This window comes from Crinia signifera, chromosome 7, assembly GCF_055691185.1.
Source record: "Crinia signifera chromosome 7, ASM5569118v1, whole genome shotgun sequence".
Taxonomy (NCBI): domain Eukaryota; kingdom Metazoa; phylum Chordata; class Amphibia; order Anura; family Myobatrachidae; genus Crinia; species Crinia signifera.
In genome coordinates, this window is record NC_139223.1 from 11,257,640 (window position 1) to 11,275,073 (window position 17,434).

Genomic DNA, 17,434 nt, shown 5'->3' on the forward strand with positions numbered 1-17,434 from the left:
TCGGGGACTGCAGCGCCAGACCCCGTTCTCAATGCTAAGGCACATTCGGGTGCAGCAGTTCTACCCAGTAATTGGTACTTGTTACTTAGAGCGGCGCATTTAGCGTACTGGGCTATTCTCCTTAGTAAAATTGCATTGGATCGCATAGTGTGTATAGTGGTAATCCGATGCAATATTTCTTTGTATAAGCACTATTAAGTGCACAGGAGTGCTTATACAATGAAATATCGCATAGGATCGAACGGCACCATACAGTGGGTGCGATATTTCCTTGTATAAGCACCCATATGACATGTTATGGGTGCTTACAATTATACCCGTATAACATGTCAGCGCAGCGAGTGGCGGAACGCGTCCTTCGACCTTTTCATACCCCCACTATCCACGTTGGCGTAGAGTTGGATTTTATAAAGTTTGGCAAGCGCAGCAAACCACCAAGCCCGAAGCGTGGCGAGCGCGAGCCAGTCCCGTGAAGGGACGCGGATTACATGACATGTTCCACGTCCCCTTGTTACACTTTATAAATTAACTCCACGCCGACGTGGATAGTGGGGGTATGAAAGGGTCGGAGGATGCGTTCCGCCGCCGCTCGCCTTGCTTCGGACTGCCGTGGATAGTGGTGGTGTTTTATGAACACATTCACACCTGCAAAATCATGCAACCGACACAGTAATGACGACATGTGTTAACTAAGAACTATAATTCACTTAAATAATTAAAAAGCATAATGTAAATGGTAATACGAACATAGAATCAATTTAAAACAGTTAAAGATTAAGAACATGGAATCAACAAATTATTTAGTCGTCCTTAGGGAGAAGTGTCAGGGCGTGCAGGACCCGATTACATGGGTTATCCCCACAAACTCCTGCAAGTACGATTGGAGCATGTCTCTTGCGGTGCCCCGATGGCGTTCATTGCGCCATTTGCATTCATTCTATGTTCTGAGTATGAACCCCTGTTGATGGGTCAATGAAATTGTAGTGGTGGTTAACCTGGGCGTGCTGATATCCTGCCAATTGGAGCTGATCACTGCTATACGCCCTCCAGCAGTCTGTGTAAATCGTAGATCCAGGATCAACATTATCAATGAGCGGGTGGGCACCATCGTGAGGAAACACTGTCCTGTTTCACGGCATATGCCCCCAAAAACCCACTGCTGGGGTAACATCCGGCCAACATGACTCTTTCTCCTCACAAACATGCTCTCATCCACCTCAAATATGCGATCTGGTCCACCGATACGACGCTGTGGCTGCGCCATGAGGTCCATCCAGCAAGCTTCCCACATCCACTTATTGTATAACACAGCGGTTTTTTTAGACATATCCAGCTGTTGCTGCCAGTAGTCTATGGATGTCAGCTCCTGCGCCCAGGAATATATGAACCTCACCAAGGTGAGAAAGGCTAAGCGGCACCCTGGAATCAGTGTGCCGCACTGAGGCTCACCTTTAGGCAGCAAACCTTGACATGGCACCGCCACATACTTTCCTTCACACTTAGGCGCATTATGTGTCCATTTGCGCAATTCTGCGCCACCGGTAGGAGATCATGGCGCTGAAAAAACTCAATAGCCTCCTCCTCTGTCTGAGGCAATGAGAACATATTCAGCGAAGCAGCCATATCGTCACCTTTCACAAAATACGAAAATCACCTCAGAATGATTTCTGAGAGGATGTGACAGGGGGCGGGAATCACAATGAGTGTTACTGAAATCGCATTGCACCGCACACCACTATAAAGCGGCATGCAATGTGATTTCACTACGGTACCGTACATACAGAAATGGGGCGCCGTGCTAGGAAACAAGTACCCAGTAATTTGCCTTTTAACACTGTTTTTTTTTGCAGTGTGAATGGGTCAACCTGTGTCTGCATACCCAGGTTTCCAACCCGGGTAAAAATAAGGGTTGGAGACCCGGTAATTTCAACACGGGTTGAACCATTCACACTGAAAAAAAAAAAAAAAAAAAACTGTCCTGGATATATAGGGATAGATACTTCTAGTACAACTGAGAGGCAGCGACCTTTCTTAGATTTTGAAGCGCCTTTCCTAAACCCTTTATTGGCCATAAGCTATGAATCCACCCCATTTCCTGACACTCCCTATGGCGAGTTGTTGTGAGCATGTCACAGATAATGTGTGAAAATTCAATAAAAAAAGTTTATTTTTGCAGACAAAATAAAGTTTCCTATATACAAAATACAGACTGCAGCATAGGACAATCCCCCCAGACACCGCAATCTCTGATTGGGATGAGATGGTGATGGTATTATGTAAGGCATAGACTGCAGCACAGGATAATCCCCTGCACACACTGCAGCCACTCATTGAGAGGAGATGGTGATGATATTATGTACGATACACATTGTAGCACTGGTGTTCCACTGGACAGCAGAGGTCAGAGGGCAAAGGGGTTGGCGTGAATGGTGATATCCTTTATCCGCACTTCAGTCAGGGGACGAAACGATTTCTCATGTACCTGCAGCTTCTCCAACTCGTCCAGGGTGTCCAGACCATCGATCACTCTACATCGGGAAAGAAATACACAGATCAGCCCGGGAGGTAATGATGTCCAGCTAGTTAGACCAGCACCCAAATGTAATTCTTACAATATAGTGCACCGCTATCTATAACAGTGATGGCTAACCTTGACATTCCAGCTGTTGTTGAACTACACATCCCAGCATGCCCTGGACATGCTAGGATGCGTAGTTCAACAACAGCTGGAGTGTCAAGCTTAGCAATCCCTGATCTATAATGTTATACCCCAATATACTATACCAGCCATTGGCCCAGTGATCAGGGCCCTTATCACATAAACTGTCTCTCAGACACAACTGGCCAGATGCAGAGGTGCACACAGCTCATGCACGATTACTCCTGGGTCTGCAAGTGAGAAAATATGGAAAGGTCAGCTAGAGCCTTTCCCTTGTGCACCACCGTGCAACAGACTGAGCCTTCCCCTTGTGCACCACCGTGCAACAGACTGAGCCTTTCTCTTGTGCACCACCGTGCAACAGACTGAGCCTTCTCCTTGTGCACCACCGTGCAACAGACTGAGCCTTCCCCTTGTGCACCACCGTGCAACAGACTGAGCCTTCCCCTTGTGCACCACCGTGCAACAGACTGAGCCTTCCCCTTGTGCACTACCGTGCAACAGACTGAGCCTTCCCCTTGTGCACCACCGTGCAACAGACTGAGCCTTCCCCTTGTGCACCACCGTGCAACAGACTGAGCCTTCCCCTTGTGCACCACCGTGCAACAGACTGAGCCTTCCCCTTGTGCACTACCGTGCAACAGACTGAGCCTTCCCCTTGTGCACTACCGTGCAACAGTCTGAGCCTTCCCCTTGTGCACCACCGTGCAACAGACTGAGCCTTCCCCTTGTGCACCACCGTGCTACAGACTGAGCCTTCCCCTTGTGCACTACCGTGCAACAGACTGAGCCTTCCCCTTGTGCACCACCGTGCAACAGACTGAGCCTTCCTCTTGTGCACCACCGTGCAACAGACTGAGCCTTCCCCTTGTGCACCACCGTGCAACAGACTGAGCCTTCCTCTTGTGCACCACTGTGCAACAGACTGAGCCTTCCCCTTGTGCACCACCATGCAACAGACTGAGCCTTCCCCTTGTGCACCACCGTGCAACAGACTGAGCCTTCCTCTTGTGCACCACCGTGCAACAGACTGAGCCTTCCCCTTGTGCACCACCGTGCAACAGACTGAGCCTTCCTCTTGTGCACCACCGTGCAACAGACTGAGCCTTCCCCTTGTGCACTACCATGCAACAGACTGAGCCTTCCCCTTGTGCACCACCGTGCAACAGACTGAGCCTTCCTCTTGTGCACCACCGTGCAACAGACTGAGCCTTCCCCTTGTGCACTATGGTGCGACAGACTGAGCCTTCCCCTTGTGCAACACCGTGCGACAGACAGAACATACCCTGCAGTGCTCACTTTGCATATCAGAGCACTCTACAATTCCACAGGTGGATACGACACAGTCGATGCTGAAACACGCCCATGACAAGCCATCACGTCAATTATTTCTATATCTGAAACGCCCATGGATTTAAAGGCAGGTACACCCGGAAATACTGTCCGGTCAGACAGATCAGATCACCATATCAGTCAATGTGTATGTGCTCTTCCATGATTGCATGCGTTAGGGTTAGCGACTCCATGCATGCTAATGCAGGACGGAACAGTGATCAGCTATATAAAATGTGCTGATCAGTAATCTCCATAACAGAGTCTTCCCGAAGGGGACAATGGGCCGGATTCAGAAATCTACACAATGCAAGTGCTATTGTCCAGGCTGCGATCAGCGAGGTATGCTGCAGTCCAGAAATTAGAAGCGCCGACCATCGCACACTCATTGATAACGGAACACACATTTGCAGCCTACATGCAAAAATGATGAACATCAGAGCAGAGTTGGCCTATGGCTCCGCAGCCTGAACACAGTAATAGTGACAGACGCCATGTTTTTGCACAAACTAGTATGCAGCTAAATAATAAACGCCACTGAAAATGGCTTTGACACACCTACATTTCTGCAACCAGTCCCTGCGGACAACACCAAATGGTCACTTCCCCACTGCGAGCAGGAACGCAGCGGTCACTTAACATTGGACAACTCTGAATCAGGCCCAATGTATCGTTCTGAGCGAAACACGTTCACTATAGTACAACTTTAATAAAGAGAAAGAAAAAGCGTGTCCTTAACGGGTGCACCTGAAAGGTCCTTAACAATAAAATTTAACTTTTAATAATGTTTATTAAAACTCAAGCGAAATATGACAAACACACAAGTAACATAGACATGTGGATACAAGGGAAAGGATAGGTGTGTTTATTTAAAATCGGTGGCCTACTCGTGTCGCACTGTTCTATATAACAGGTTTTAATAACCACGTTTGTATCTGCACCTTAGAGGTTAATAAAGATAATGCCGCATCAGTGTTTTATGTCGTGTCTTAAGTCGTAAAATCTTAGGTAGTGTCTATATCTATCCCCAAATCAAGTAATAATTCTCTTAACTGAGATGAGAGAGAAACACACACCTAGGGGGTCAGTGCCTTTATTAGTATAGGCAAAATCCCTTCTGTTGATTCTGTGTCGTCTCACAAACTGTATGTTAAATCTTTAGGCCCCTTTAGATAGTGCCGTATTTTACATCATCAGGGTGCCAATACATACAGTCCGACAATTTTCTGCAACACCTTTATTTAATTCAGATGTCGAAAAAAATATATGTGGTATGTCCACTACTACCTGTCGACACCAGGTTTTACGTGTGAATGCAGCAGAAGATGTTGTTATATTTCTAAGCCACAAAATCTGTGTGTAGGATAAAATCTCCTTCCTGCAGCCCAATTTTTAATCTGACAAATAAAGATTTTAAGTCAGATTTATATGGGGTGTGTCAATCGTCGTATGTCGACACAAAATATATGAATCAGTAAGGTGTGTGCTGTCTACATCACACGGTAGATATCTACACAGGCTTGCAGGAGGGGATAGTTATTTGTTCAAAAAGACACTTTATTTAGACATGTTGCAACATTTGTGTTATACGTAAGATCATGAGCTCATGTAGTTTGATTGTGATAATTATTTAACACATAGTAGTTCTATGTTGCATTTGACAACGGATAGTTACAATATCACTGCTGCCTGCACATTTAAATGGGGTAGGCTGCGATAGTGTCTCCCATTATGTATGCAGACAAAGGAGAGTGCAGGAATAATAATAAAAATTCCCTGCAGCATATACTGTACACATGTACCGTGGAGGTAGAGGGTTTAGTTGGCATATCTCTCAGCTCTATGGCTGTGTGGCCAACCCCCTATCTCGCCAGTAATATGCGGGGTTACGTGGTGAGCTATGTAAATGACACAATCTCATTAAAGTGCCAGGTATTAAAGCTAAAGTCAGGCTACCGCCGTTGCCCGTCTGATCGATTGCGGGAACAACAGCCGGTACTAGAAATTAGCCAAGCTCAAGTATAACCTGTGGGTGAAAAATGCATAAATCAAAATACAGTGCTAAGTATAGGCGAACGAGTAGGCACCACCGCTAGCCGGCGCGCGCTTCGCCTCCAGCTTTTTCAAGCCTTGAAAAAGCTGGAGGCGAAGCGCGCGCCGGCTAGCGGTGGTGCCTTCTCGTTCGCCTATACTTAGCACTGTTTTGATTTATGCATTTTTCACCCACAGGTTATACTTGAGCTTGGCTAATTTCTAGTACCGGCTGTTGTTCCCGCAATCGATCAGACGGGCAACGGCGGTAGCCTGACTTTAGCTTTAATACCTGGCACTTTAATGAGATTGTGTCATTTACATAGCTCACCACGTAACCCCGCATATTACTGGCGAGATAGGGGGTTGGCCACACAGCCATAGAGCTGAGAGATATGCCAACTAAACCCTCTACCTCCACGGTACATGTGTACAGTATATGCTGCAGGGAATTTTTATTATTATTCCTGCACTCTCCTTTGTCTGCATACATAATGGGAGACACTATCGCAGCCTACCCCATTTAAATGTGCAGGCAGCAGTGATATTGTAACTATCCGTTGTCAAATGCAACATAGAACTACTATGTGTTAAATAATTATCACAATCAAACTACATGAGCTCATGATCTTACGTATAACACAAATGTTGCAACATGTCTAAATAAAGTGTCTTTTGAACAAATAACTATCCCCTCCTGCAAGCCTGTGTAGATATCTACCGTGTGATGTAGACAGCACACACCTTTCTGATTCATATATTTTGTGTCGACATACGACGATTGACACACCCCATATAAATCTGACTTAAAATCTTTATTTGTCAGATTAAAAATTGGGCTGCAGGAAGGAGATTTTATCCTACACACAGATTTTGTGGCTTAGAAATATAACAACATCTTCTGCTGCATTCACACGTAAAACCTGGTGTCGACAGGTAGTAGTGGACATACCACATATATTTTTTTCGACATCTGAATTAAATAAAGGTGTTGCAGAAAATTGTCGGACTGTATGTATTGGCACCCTGATGATGTAAAATACGGCACTATCTAAAGGGGCCTAAAGATTTAACATACAGTTTGTGAGACGACACAGAATCAACAGAAGGGATTTTGCCTATACTAATAAAGGCACTGACCCCCTAGGTGTGTGTTTCTCTCTCATCTCAGTTAAGAGAATTATTACTTGATTTGGGGATAGATATAGACACTACCTAAGATTTTACGACTTAAGACACGACATAAAACACTGACGCGGCATTATCTTTATTAACCTCTAAGGTGCAGATACAAACGTGGTTATTAAAACCTGTTATATAGAACAGTGCGACACGAGTAGGCCACCGATTTTAAATAAACACACCTATCCTTTCCCTTGTATCCACATGTCTATGTTACTTGTGTGTTTGTCATATTTCGCTTGAGTTTTAATAAACATTATTAAAAGTTAAATTTTATTGTTAAGGACTTTTCAGGTGCACCCGTTAAGGACACGCTTTTTCTTTCTCTTTATTAAAGTTGTTCCTTAAGTGTCCAGTGGTCGCACACCTCCCACAAATGAGATTCTGTTGACTACACGCTAGTTATTACAAAACCTTGGGGGGTCCATAATTTCCTCCTACCACAAGGAGGATCCTGTGCGGGTGACCACCCCCTCCTTTTCTTGTTCACTATAGTACCACAGGTCACTGCGGACTCCTTACTTTCCGAATATTGTGTACTTCATGTCCAGGTGAGGCTGCTTCCCGTACGTGATGAAGAACTGAGAGCTGTTTGTGTTGGGGCCGCTGTTGGCCATGGAGACCACGCCTCGCACACTGTGCTGGGGGGGGGGGGGGGGGACAAGAATAACATGAGTTACGGATAGGGACAAAATTAGAAGAATACAAGTCACTCTGGCGCATGGAAGCCACAGTCGCATCACACTGGTTAGGTCCACCGGCTCCTACATACCTTCAGGTACTCACTGTACTCATCTTCAAACTTGCGTCCCCAGATGCTCTGCCCACCCTTCCCTGTACCTGAGGAGGAGACGGAGAGAGCAGGGTAAGAGTGGAGTTAGGGGGCATTATATATAGTTAATGTTGGTGTAAAAATGGCAGATGGGGCATAAATTGAATAGAGGGAGGTGGAATCCAATATCGGGGGCAGCGAGCATAGATTGCGCCTATTATGTAAATGGTAAAGTTGGCGTTGATTGCCGTGCCACCCGCGGAGTCCTCCATATTGCACCTCTAATCTAAGCACAGCAAGATCCATTAGCTGGGGAACAAGCCTGCAGAGCGAGCCCACACACACGTATGTCTTGGACCTATCCCTGATTTACTCACCTGTGGGGTCCCCCGTCTGCACCATGAAGCCTTTGATGTTGCGGTGGAATAGGCAGCCGTTATAGTAGTTGCTGGCGCACAGAGCCAGAAAGTTCTATGGGAGAATGAGACGTGTGAGGGACTGGTAAATTTCGGGGGAACAGGGGTGACGCATACTTGCCTACCTGACCCTCTCCATGAGGGAGAAAATGCTCTGTTCCTGGACTTCCCTGGTAATGTAGGATTGCCATCACCTGTGGTGACACCTTTCTTATCAATGACCTAGCTCCCCACAGGTGCTGGCAATCCTACATTATCCATACCTCCCAGCATGCCCCTCTCCAGGAGGACACAATGCTCTGTTCCTGGGCTTCCCTGGTAATGTATGATTGCCAGCACCTGTGGTGACACCTTTCTTATCAGTTACCCAGCTCCCACAGGTGATGGTAATCATACATTATCCATACCTCCCAGCATGCCCCTCTCCAGGAGGACACAATGCTCTGTTCCTGGGCTTCCCTGGTAATGTATGATTGCCAGCACCTGTGGTGACACCTTTCTTATCAGTTACCTAGCCCCCCACAGGTGATGGCAATCATACATTATCCATACCTCCCAGCATGCCCCTCTCCAGGAGGACACAATGCTCTGCTCCTGGGCTTCCCTGGTAATGTATGATTGCCAGCACCTGTGGTGACACCTTTCTTATCAGTTACCTAGCTCCCCACAGGTGCTGGCAATCATACATTATCCATACCTCCCAGCATGCCCCTCTCCAGGAGGACACAATGCTCTGCTCCTGGGCTTCCCTGGTAATGTATGATTGCCAGCACCTGTGGTGACACCTTTCTTATCAATGACCTAGCTCCCCACAGGTGCTGGCAATCATACATTATCCATACCCCCCAGCATGCCCCTCTCCAGGAGGACACTATGCTCTGTTCCTGGGCTTCCCTGGTAATGTATGATTGCCGTCACCTATGGTGACACCTTTCTTATCAATGACCTAGCTCCCCACAGGTGATGGCAATCATAGATTACCAGGGAAGTCCAGGAACAGAGCATTGTGTCCCTCATGGAGAGGGTCAGGTAGACAAGTATGGGGGGACGGAGATGGGGTGACCTACTTACCTCGCTGGCCTTCGGGGCTCTCTCGCAGAACACCTCCACTTTAATGTCACCCAATTCCGTGTGCAGCGTCACAGCCTGAGAGACATGTGGGGAAGAGATGGATTATTATTATACACATGTAAGGCTAAGATACGCCGTTCAGTGCTACCCTCTCCACTGCACCCTGTTATAACTGAAGCCGCAGACCATTCCCTGCTACCTGGCCCACTACCACCACTGCCATACTGGGAAATGACTACAATTCCCATAAACATCCCAATTTTAGCTGTGGTGGAACCAGTGCAGAACATTGTGACCTAGGGGATGATGCGCGATACTCACCATTATGTCCCTCACCGGCGCCTGTAAGTAGAGGAAACACGGGGGTTAGAAGACACCAGAGCACCTCCCGTCCCTCCTATACCGCCGGTATAATCCACAGACCGGACGGCATCGTGTCACTCACTCTCACTTACCGGGTGCACCAACGTGACCGCCCCTTCCTATCCTCCCGCCTGTCTGGGTGTAGCAAGATGTCCGCCTCTGTTTTACACTACTGTAGGTGTAGCAAGATGGCCGCCTCAACGACTTCCTGTAAAGCAGGTGTAGCAGGGTGGCCGTCAGTTAGCTCGTATGCCTCTAAAAAAGCGTCGGGTGTAGCAATATGGCGTCCGTCCAGCTACATAGGAAGTGGTAGTGTGTTGGGTGTAGAAAGATGGCCGCGCCATAGCGCTGCATTGCATGGGAAGGTTCCACCCGGCTGGTAAGAAGCTCATGAAGTGTCATATAACCCTGCCCTGGGGCTCTATATATAATTATATATTCTGGGTAATTGCTGAATTTATATTACCCATCGTAATGCAGGGGAACAACAAGTCCCAGGACACTACAACATTTTGTAGCTCATGGGGGATGCTGGGACTTATGGCATACTTGCCTACTTTTGAAAACTAATTTCAGGGAGATTTGAGCTGCTAAAAGAACACAACGTGTCGCTGAGAGGGTGTGTCATGCTCCGCCCAGTGGGCATGTCTAACTTCACCTATGGGCGCACCTATGGCCACTATGGGGTTTTCCTGCAGTGGCAGAAGAAAACTCTGGACCACTTTGGGCCTGATTCAGTTACGAATGTTGCTTCCTTGTCACACTGCACTAAACATGTGAAAGACAACTTCTGCCTCTTTTGCTGCCTATACATATATAAGTATGCATTACACACATCTACCCCACAACCCTCCCCTCATATTGCAGTCAGTACACACCACTATATTACATTACACACATTCCCCCATATTACACCCAGTACATACACGCTATTACATTACACCAGGGCTTGGCAAATGTTTAAAAATGTATGAGCCAGGATGAAAGTGTGGGAACTAAACAAGTAAAAGACCGTGATAGTGCGCGCCGTAGGCGCGCAAAAAATTACACCGCAATGCCTATTATATGACAAAAGCTGGGCAGAGTAGGGGACAATCCACCTGGCTCCGGCTGTATTAGATCAGGTCCGCATCGTGGCTATGTCAAAACTTTAGGGCCAATTGGAGCTTGTGGTCCGACAGCCAGTCAGGAGCCACCACTGTTGCTCCTGCTTGGCTCCCGAAGTGCGAGCTCCGATTGGTCGCAAGCCATCTCCACACTGCGGACTTGATCTGACACAGCCGGAGCCAGGGGGAATCAGGGGGATTGTCCCCCACTCTGCCCGGCTGTTGCATTAACACAAACCACCACTCACAGCGTGATCAGATGCCTGGCAAATCTGGTCACCAGCAGGGTCTGGTCACCATTGAGACTTGGCACCGGGGTTTGTCTAGCCCTGCGTTACGCACAGCTCCCCCATACACACACATATTACAACCAGTACACACACACACACACCATTATATTAAATTATACACAGCACGCCATATTACAGCCAGTACACACACACACTGCTATTACATTACACACACACACCACACCATTACACTATACACCCCCCCTCCTCCCCCAAATCATATTAAAGCCATTAAAACACACAGCCAACTCCTAAATAACACACACACCTTTTATACAGCCTACCCTTTGCCCCAGGAGATACAGCTCTCACCTGGCTGTGTTCTCCCTCCTGTGGAAGTGCAGGGACCCGGCAGTGTAGTGGAGCAGGCAGCTGAGCTCTCTGTAGGCAGACATAGAAGCAGGAAGGAAGAGGCAGGAGCATGGCATGTGCCCCTGATACACGGAGCCTGGCTGCTGCTGCTGCTCTGAGTGTGGTAGGCGGGGCCAGCCTCAGCCGTGCAGAGCCCTGGCTGCTGTCAGTCTCACTCTCTCCTACTCCCGGTGATCAGCAGCACTAGACTGACTACCTCTCAGCTCGGCCACCGTTACTCGCGGTGGCCGGCTGTGATGCGCGCATGCGCAGTCTGTCTCTCTAGGGAGGGGGTCCCAAAAACCGGGAGGATAGAGCCGGTTTGCGGGGCAGCGGGAGGCTCCTGTAAAATCCGGGAGCCTCCCGCTAAAAGCGGGAGGGTAGGCAAGTATGACTTATGGTTCCACAATAGAAGCACTACATGATATGGCTGTACAGTGGTAATTATGCTGCTTGCACGTTTCCATCCCATTAATGTAGTTAAATTGTTGTGCTGTTTTGAGTAGATAACATGTCCGTGTCTGCGCAGTCCCTCATTTTTTCTCTGTTCCTCAGACCGAAGTCCGTGTGTTGCCGACAGACCCTGTTGTCCCTAACCCTGAATGCTGTCCAGTTGGGCGCTGAGGCCTCTCCTTGGTTCGTCTTCGCTTCTGCGGTGGTCTCCTCGCCGCTGTGTCATGGATCTTGCCTTGGTGGTCTCCCGCCTTAATGCCCTGGCCCCACCAGCACTGGCAGAAAGCTGGGACAATGTTGGGCTTTTGGTTGAGCCAAGTCCCCCGCACTCTGTCCAGACGCTCATGCTGACCAATGATCTGACGGAGTCTGTTCTGGAGGAGGCGGTGGCGAGGAAAGTACAGATGGTTCTGTCCTATCATCCCCCCATTTTCAAGTCCTTGAAGCGTCTGACCTGCGGGCATTGGAAGGAGAGGCTGGTGGTGAAGGCCCTGGAGAATCGCCTGGCTGTCTACTCCCCGCACACCGCCTGCGATGCTCTGTCCAACGGGGTGAACGACTGGCTGGGAAGAGCACTCGGTGAGGGGCTTCATCTGTAGTCTGTATAATTATATCCATTTAGCCCTTGTCAGCAATGATAATTGGGTGTAGAGGAGATATCTCCCATACCATCATGACCTACTGTCCATTACTCTCCACCCACCAGTCTCTTGTCTTGGCCTTCACCCCTGTCTCATTCCCTGTAGGACCCTGCGTTTCGGTGCCGATCCGACCCTCCACATCCCTCTCTCACCCCGGTGGATTCGGACATGTGTTGGAGTTCGGCAGTGACGTGTCGGAGAGTATCCTGACCAGGATGGGTTCCCTGCCGGGCACATGCATGCGTACCTTCCCTCTCAGGTACTGTGGTCCTCCATGTATATGGTGTCACACACAGCGCGCACTGTATACGCCTATTTATATGTCTCCTCCAGGAACGGTGGGGAAGAGGGAGGCCGCGTCCGTCTAAGCTGCTCCCAGAGTGCACTGCTGCAGGCCTTGGCCATCCTGTCGGAGGATCCGCGTGCCTATAGTGCTGCTGAGCTGCTCACCCTGCAGAAGGTAAGAGATGAACCATAACCTGGTAGAATCCAATCCTGTATAGAAGTGCTATGATTTCCTCTCTGTCTCCATAGCCCCCCCTGCTGGACACGGGAATGGGCCGTCTCTGCACTCTCACAGAACCAGTGTCCATTGAAACCGCTGTGGAACGTATCAAACGTTACCTTGGGCTAAAACACCTGCGCCTCGCCCTGGGGAGGAAGAAGGGGACAGGTGGGTAGTATCGTTGTTATCTAGTACATACATCCCTCCTATATGTGTGTTTATAGGTCTGATGCCATCACCCCCTGTAATAGTGCGCGTCACACCCTACATCTTCTGTACCAGACGGTGTAATAATTACACGCTTATCTCTGGTTTACTGACAGATCGCCGTGTAAGTGTCATGGCCGTATGTGCCGGATCCGGAGGCAGCGTCCTTAGTGGTGTCCCAGCCGACCTCTACCTCACAGGTAACGTATCCAGCGTGGTGCTTCATACACGGACAATGCTTGTTTTAGGTGTCTGATGATAGCTTAGCTCTTACATGTTAATGTGGTGTTCGCTCTAGAACCCTGCCTCTTTAAAAACCTCTGCAGTTCCTCTTCCCTGTCTGGGTGTCACACTCTGCTCTGTCTACATATCAGGGCTGAAATACAGACCACACTGTGCTGGAAACAGCACAGCACCCAGAAAGGGAAGAGGAACTGTACGGTTTTAAACGAGACAGGGTTCTAGAATGAATTCTATAATGCATATGTATACTGCTGCAAATAATGAGACCTATCATATAAGATCATGCTATTGGTGCCCATACACATGTGAGATATTACATGAGATTTCAATAAATCGATGTGACGGATTGCTTGTATCACCTGACGTGCAGCACCTGCGGTCGAATCTCACGTCGCCAGATATTATGGGCTGCACATAGTATCTCTCGCATTGCATATGGTTATTAACCACATGTGATCTGCGGTGATAGTCAGCGGAGCTGGCAGTGGGTTACAGGAGGGCTGCCAGCGGGCGTGACTTGTCACCTCCTGCCAGCCCATTTGCCGCCCGCTCCTGTACACCGCCGCTCGCTAGCCGGTTCCCAGCACCCGATGTGTTATCGCAGGTGGCATGTGACATCGGGTGTTGGAAAAAAGCACTTGAGATGCGATAGGAAATTGTATCGGCTTCTGATCGCAGAAGTTTTTGGGCACCATAGGGAATGTCCCACAGACAGAAAACGTTTTCACCCTTCTTGTGACTGATTTGTTATTGCTGCGACTGACCGTGCCCTGTGCAGCAGTCAGTCTCGTATGATTTAGTCCACTGCTCTATTCCAATCATCCTGACCCCATCCAACTGCCTGGCGTTTCCTGCCCGGGCAGGTGGCTAACGTTCGCACCCGCCTCATCTCCAGCAACCAGCGGCTGTATTAAGAGTCAGTTTATTATTATTATTATTATTTATTATTATAATTTTATTTATAATGCGCCACAAGTGTTTTGCAGCACCGTACAAAGGAACAGTATAGGGAGACAAAATAGTATTACATTGAATAAATATCAAAAATACAGTACAAATAAAGAGCGCCACAGATCAATACACATTACAGCTTGGATATAAGTAGTGAGGACTCAATCAACATACAACTAGAGGCTTGAGGCCAATGATGGAGATGAGTATGCGGACAAAGATGGTCACTGAGTGTTGGAGTATAGGAGAGCTGTGAGTGACATGTGAAGAGAAGAGGGCTTTGACAACAGGAGGGAAGAGGGCCCTGCTCGGAGGCGCTTACAATCTAGTAGGAGGGGGGAGACAGACAGATTACAAAAGGTGCAAGCAAGTGGGTGGTGAATAGATAGCAAGATAGTGTTTACGCTAGGCTGTTTTAGCGGGGCGCTACGCCTTGCCCGATTTTTAAAGTGCAAAATGTGCCCTGCCCCTCTGGCAGCGCCCCGCTAAAACAGCCTGCCTTTGTCACCACTGTTGTGACCGGTAGTGTACAGCCTTCCGGGTGGCCGGGTCCGCCCCCTTTGCATGACGCCGCCGGCTGGGCCCACCCTTTTTCGTCACGGCGCAGCCCGGGCACGCCCCTTTTCATCACGGCGCAGCCCGGGCACGCCCCTTTTCATCACGGCGCATGCCCGCCCTAGTTCCTAGAAGGAACACTAGCAGGATGTAAACAGGCCAGGGGTCGGAGAATCAGCCTCAGGACTAGTTTATGTAGTTTACACTGACTTTTATTAACGAAAGCAGAAGAAATCATAGCAATGATAGCAATAATAAGGAAGGCATATCCTTTCCCATGGCACCTAGCATACCCCTTCTGTCTCTCCTCAGGTGAGATGTCCCATCACGAGGTGCTGGACGCGGTGGCTGAAGGACGCAGCGTCATCCTGTGCGAGCACAGTAATTCTGAGCGGGGGTACCTGCCGGGTCTCTGCGCTCAGATCACAGAGGCTCTGGAGGGGAAGGTGGAGGTTGTGCTGTCCGAGGTAGATGAGGACCCTCTGCGCATAATATGATGAATTTCAGAACGTTCCGGCAATAGCCCACAAGGACTTCTGCTGTATGGATGAGGAGAACGCCTATCTTACGTATCTTTGTAGCGGAGACAGACTTCTATTTCTGAGTTGTCTCAGCGGAAATTATGTAATTAAATAGTTCTGTACGGATTCCCCAGCGGCATAAGGATCATTGTCTGTCATACTCTCCAGGTGGTGGTCTGACCAGCGCTACCCTCTACGCCAGGGATGGGCAACAAGCGGCCCTCCAGATGTTAATGAACTACACATCCCAGCATGCCTTGCATCAGTTTCACCTTGGACAAATAGCAAAAATAAGGCAAGGCATGCTGGGATGTATAGTTCATCAACATCTGGAGGGCCGTTTGTTGCCCACCCCTACTCTATGCAGTCATACGTGTGGAATAGTTCTCTGCGATTGTCCCTTATGTCCTGGTTTAATGACCTCATATCTCAGGTTATGAAGTTTCCTCTTGAACCCTTATGACACCTCAGCAGGGGGTTTCTGTGATTCAGATGTAGGGTATTCCAAAAGCTAGCTCCTGACTGGTTGCCATGGGTTACATCACACTTGTTTACAGTGCTTTGTATCAGTATGTAAGCCAAATTATGTTATAGCTGCAAATAAAAAATACTGTAACCCGTAGCAATCAATACATATTCTACTCCTCACTCGTTTAGTGGAAATGCAAGAAATCATTGGTTGCTATCGGCAACAGCACAGTACTGTGCACCTACGCCTCCATTGTGTTTTATCATTAACTTAAATTTTCAAAAGTCGAATGTTCCTCAGAAGCAGACACTCTGCGGTATACAGATCCTGCTCAGCGCACGTGTACACAAGACACCACCGGATACATATATGTGATGCGCTCACATGGTCCTGCAGAATACACATGCATGCAGTTATGTCTGGATACTGGGCCCTATTCAGCCCTGCAAATCCGCATGTTCAGGATTTCTCTTCTGTGGGGTGACGTTTACCTGCTCGCTGGGTGAGGACAAATAATCGCACCACAGCAATCAGGGCTGAATTGGGCCCACTCTCCCGAAGGGCTTGCATTTTGCTGATCTCCTGGGAATAATGAACTTTTTGGTTACACACGACACAATGTACAAGCTGGGTACACACTGGAGGGCCAGGCATCGGAACGATGGAACGAGTTATATTAAAGGACGAACCATCATGTTCCATCCGTCATAGGCATAAACAAGGTCACTAGTAATAGTACTGGGCCTGATACGCAGCACATCATCACTATAGACCGTGTGCAATCACCAATACACAATGAGCGATGTAGCTGACTTGTTCTTACGGCAAGGAATATGGGCCGAGAGTGCTCCAGTGCAGGGCGTACACAGCTAAGGAACGGGTGACCCAAAATGCGCAATTCAATGATGGCATGGCTGCAGCGTGCGCTTCCGCATGGTGGATTGCAGCCATGACATCACCAGTTTCTCTGCACGTCAGATGGAGCTAATTGGAATGTATAGCCATATGGTTTGTATTGTATATGGCGGATATATGCGCAGCGGCTGCATGTCCAGGAGAAGCACAACCACAAAGCTCACAATCTAATGCCTTGTGAAAGTTTAATCAAACATCATACTCTGAAAGCACTCTACTGAACTTTAAAATTGACTCAATACAATATTGTATATATAATTGCTAGAACCAATGATTTTGGTGGTTATTATTTAAAGGTGGGCACAATCTGTATCTAACCTGTGTTCCCCATATGCCAGTAAAGAAGCGGTGAAGCTAGGGGATAAAAAAAAAAAGATGGCTGCCTGAGCGACTGCCTGTAC

At 48.3% G+C, this 17,434-nt stretch overlaps 2 protein-coding genes across 5 annotated transcripts; one reads left to right on the forward strand and one right to left on the reverse strand.

The window, feature by feature from the left end:
* Positions 1 to 2,149: 2,149 nt before the first annotated feature.
* PPIL3 (peptidylprolyl isomerase like 3) lies at positions 2,150 to 10,038 on the reverse strand. 4 transcript variants are annotated; one of them, XM_083152298.1, is made up of 7 exons: positions 9,919 to 10,038; positions 9,785 to 9,805; positions 9,464 to 9,538; positions 8,354 to 8,447; positions 7,977 to 8,044; positions 7,727 to 7,845; positions 2,150 to 2,528 (listed from the first exon to the last, which is right to left on the reverse strand). In XM_083152298.1, the coding sequence occupies exons 2-7, from the start codon at positions 9,785 to 9,787 to the stop codon at positions 2,402 to 2,404; spliced, it is 486 nt and encodes a 161-aa protein (XP_083008424.1). In that variant the 5' UTR covers positions 9,788 to 9,805; positions 9,919 to 10,038; the 3' UTR covers positions 2,150 to 2,401. The 4 variants fall into 4 exon arrangements, with proteins under 4 accessions (XP_083008424.1, XP_083008425.1, XP_083008426.1 ...); XM_083152299.1 differs by having other exon boundaries at positions 9,909 to 9,927; XM_083152300.1 differs by having other exon boundaries at positions 7,727 to 7,840; positions 9,785 to 9,920.
* Positions 10,039 to 10,067: 29 nt separating this feature from the next.
* NIF3L1 (NGG1 interacting factor 3 like 1) lies at positions 10,068 to 16,387 on the forward strand. Its single transcript, XM_083152292.1, has 7 exons — positions 10,068 to 10,205; positions 12,129 to 12,605; positions 12,773 to 12,926; positions 13,001 to 13,127; positions 13,202 to 13,340; positions 13,496 to 13,579; positions 15,441 to 16,387. The coding sequence occupies exons 2-7, from the start codon at positions 12,176 to 12,178 to the stop codon at positions 15,623 to 15,625; spliced, it is 1,119 nt and encodes a 372-aa protein (XP_083008418.1). The 5' UTR covers positions 10,068 to 10,205; positions 12,129 to 12,175; the 3' UTR covers positions 15,626 to 16,387.
* The last annotated feature ends 1,047 nt before the right edge of the window (positions 16,388 to 17,434 follow it).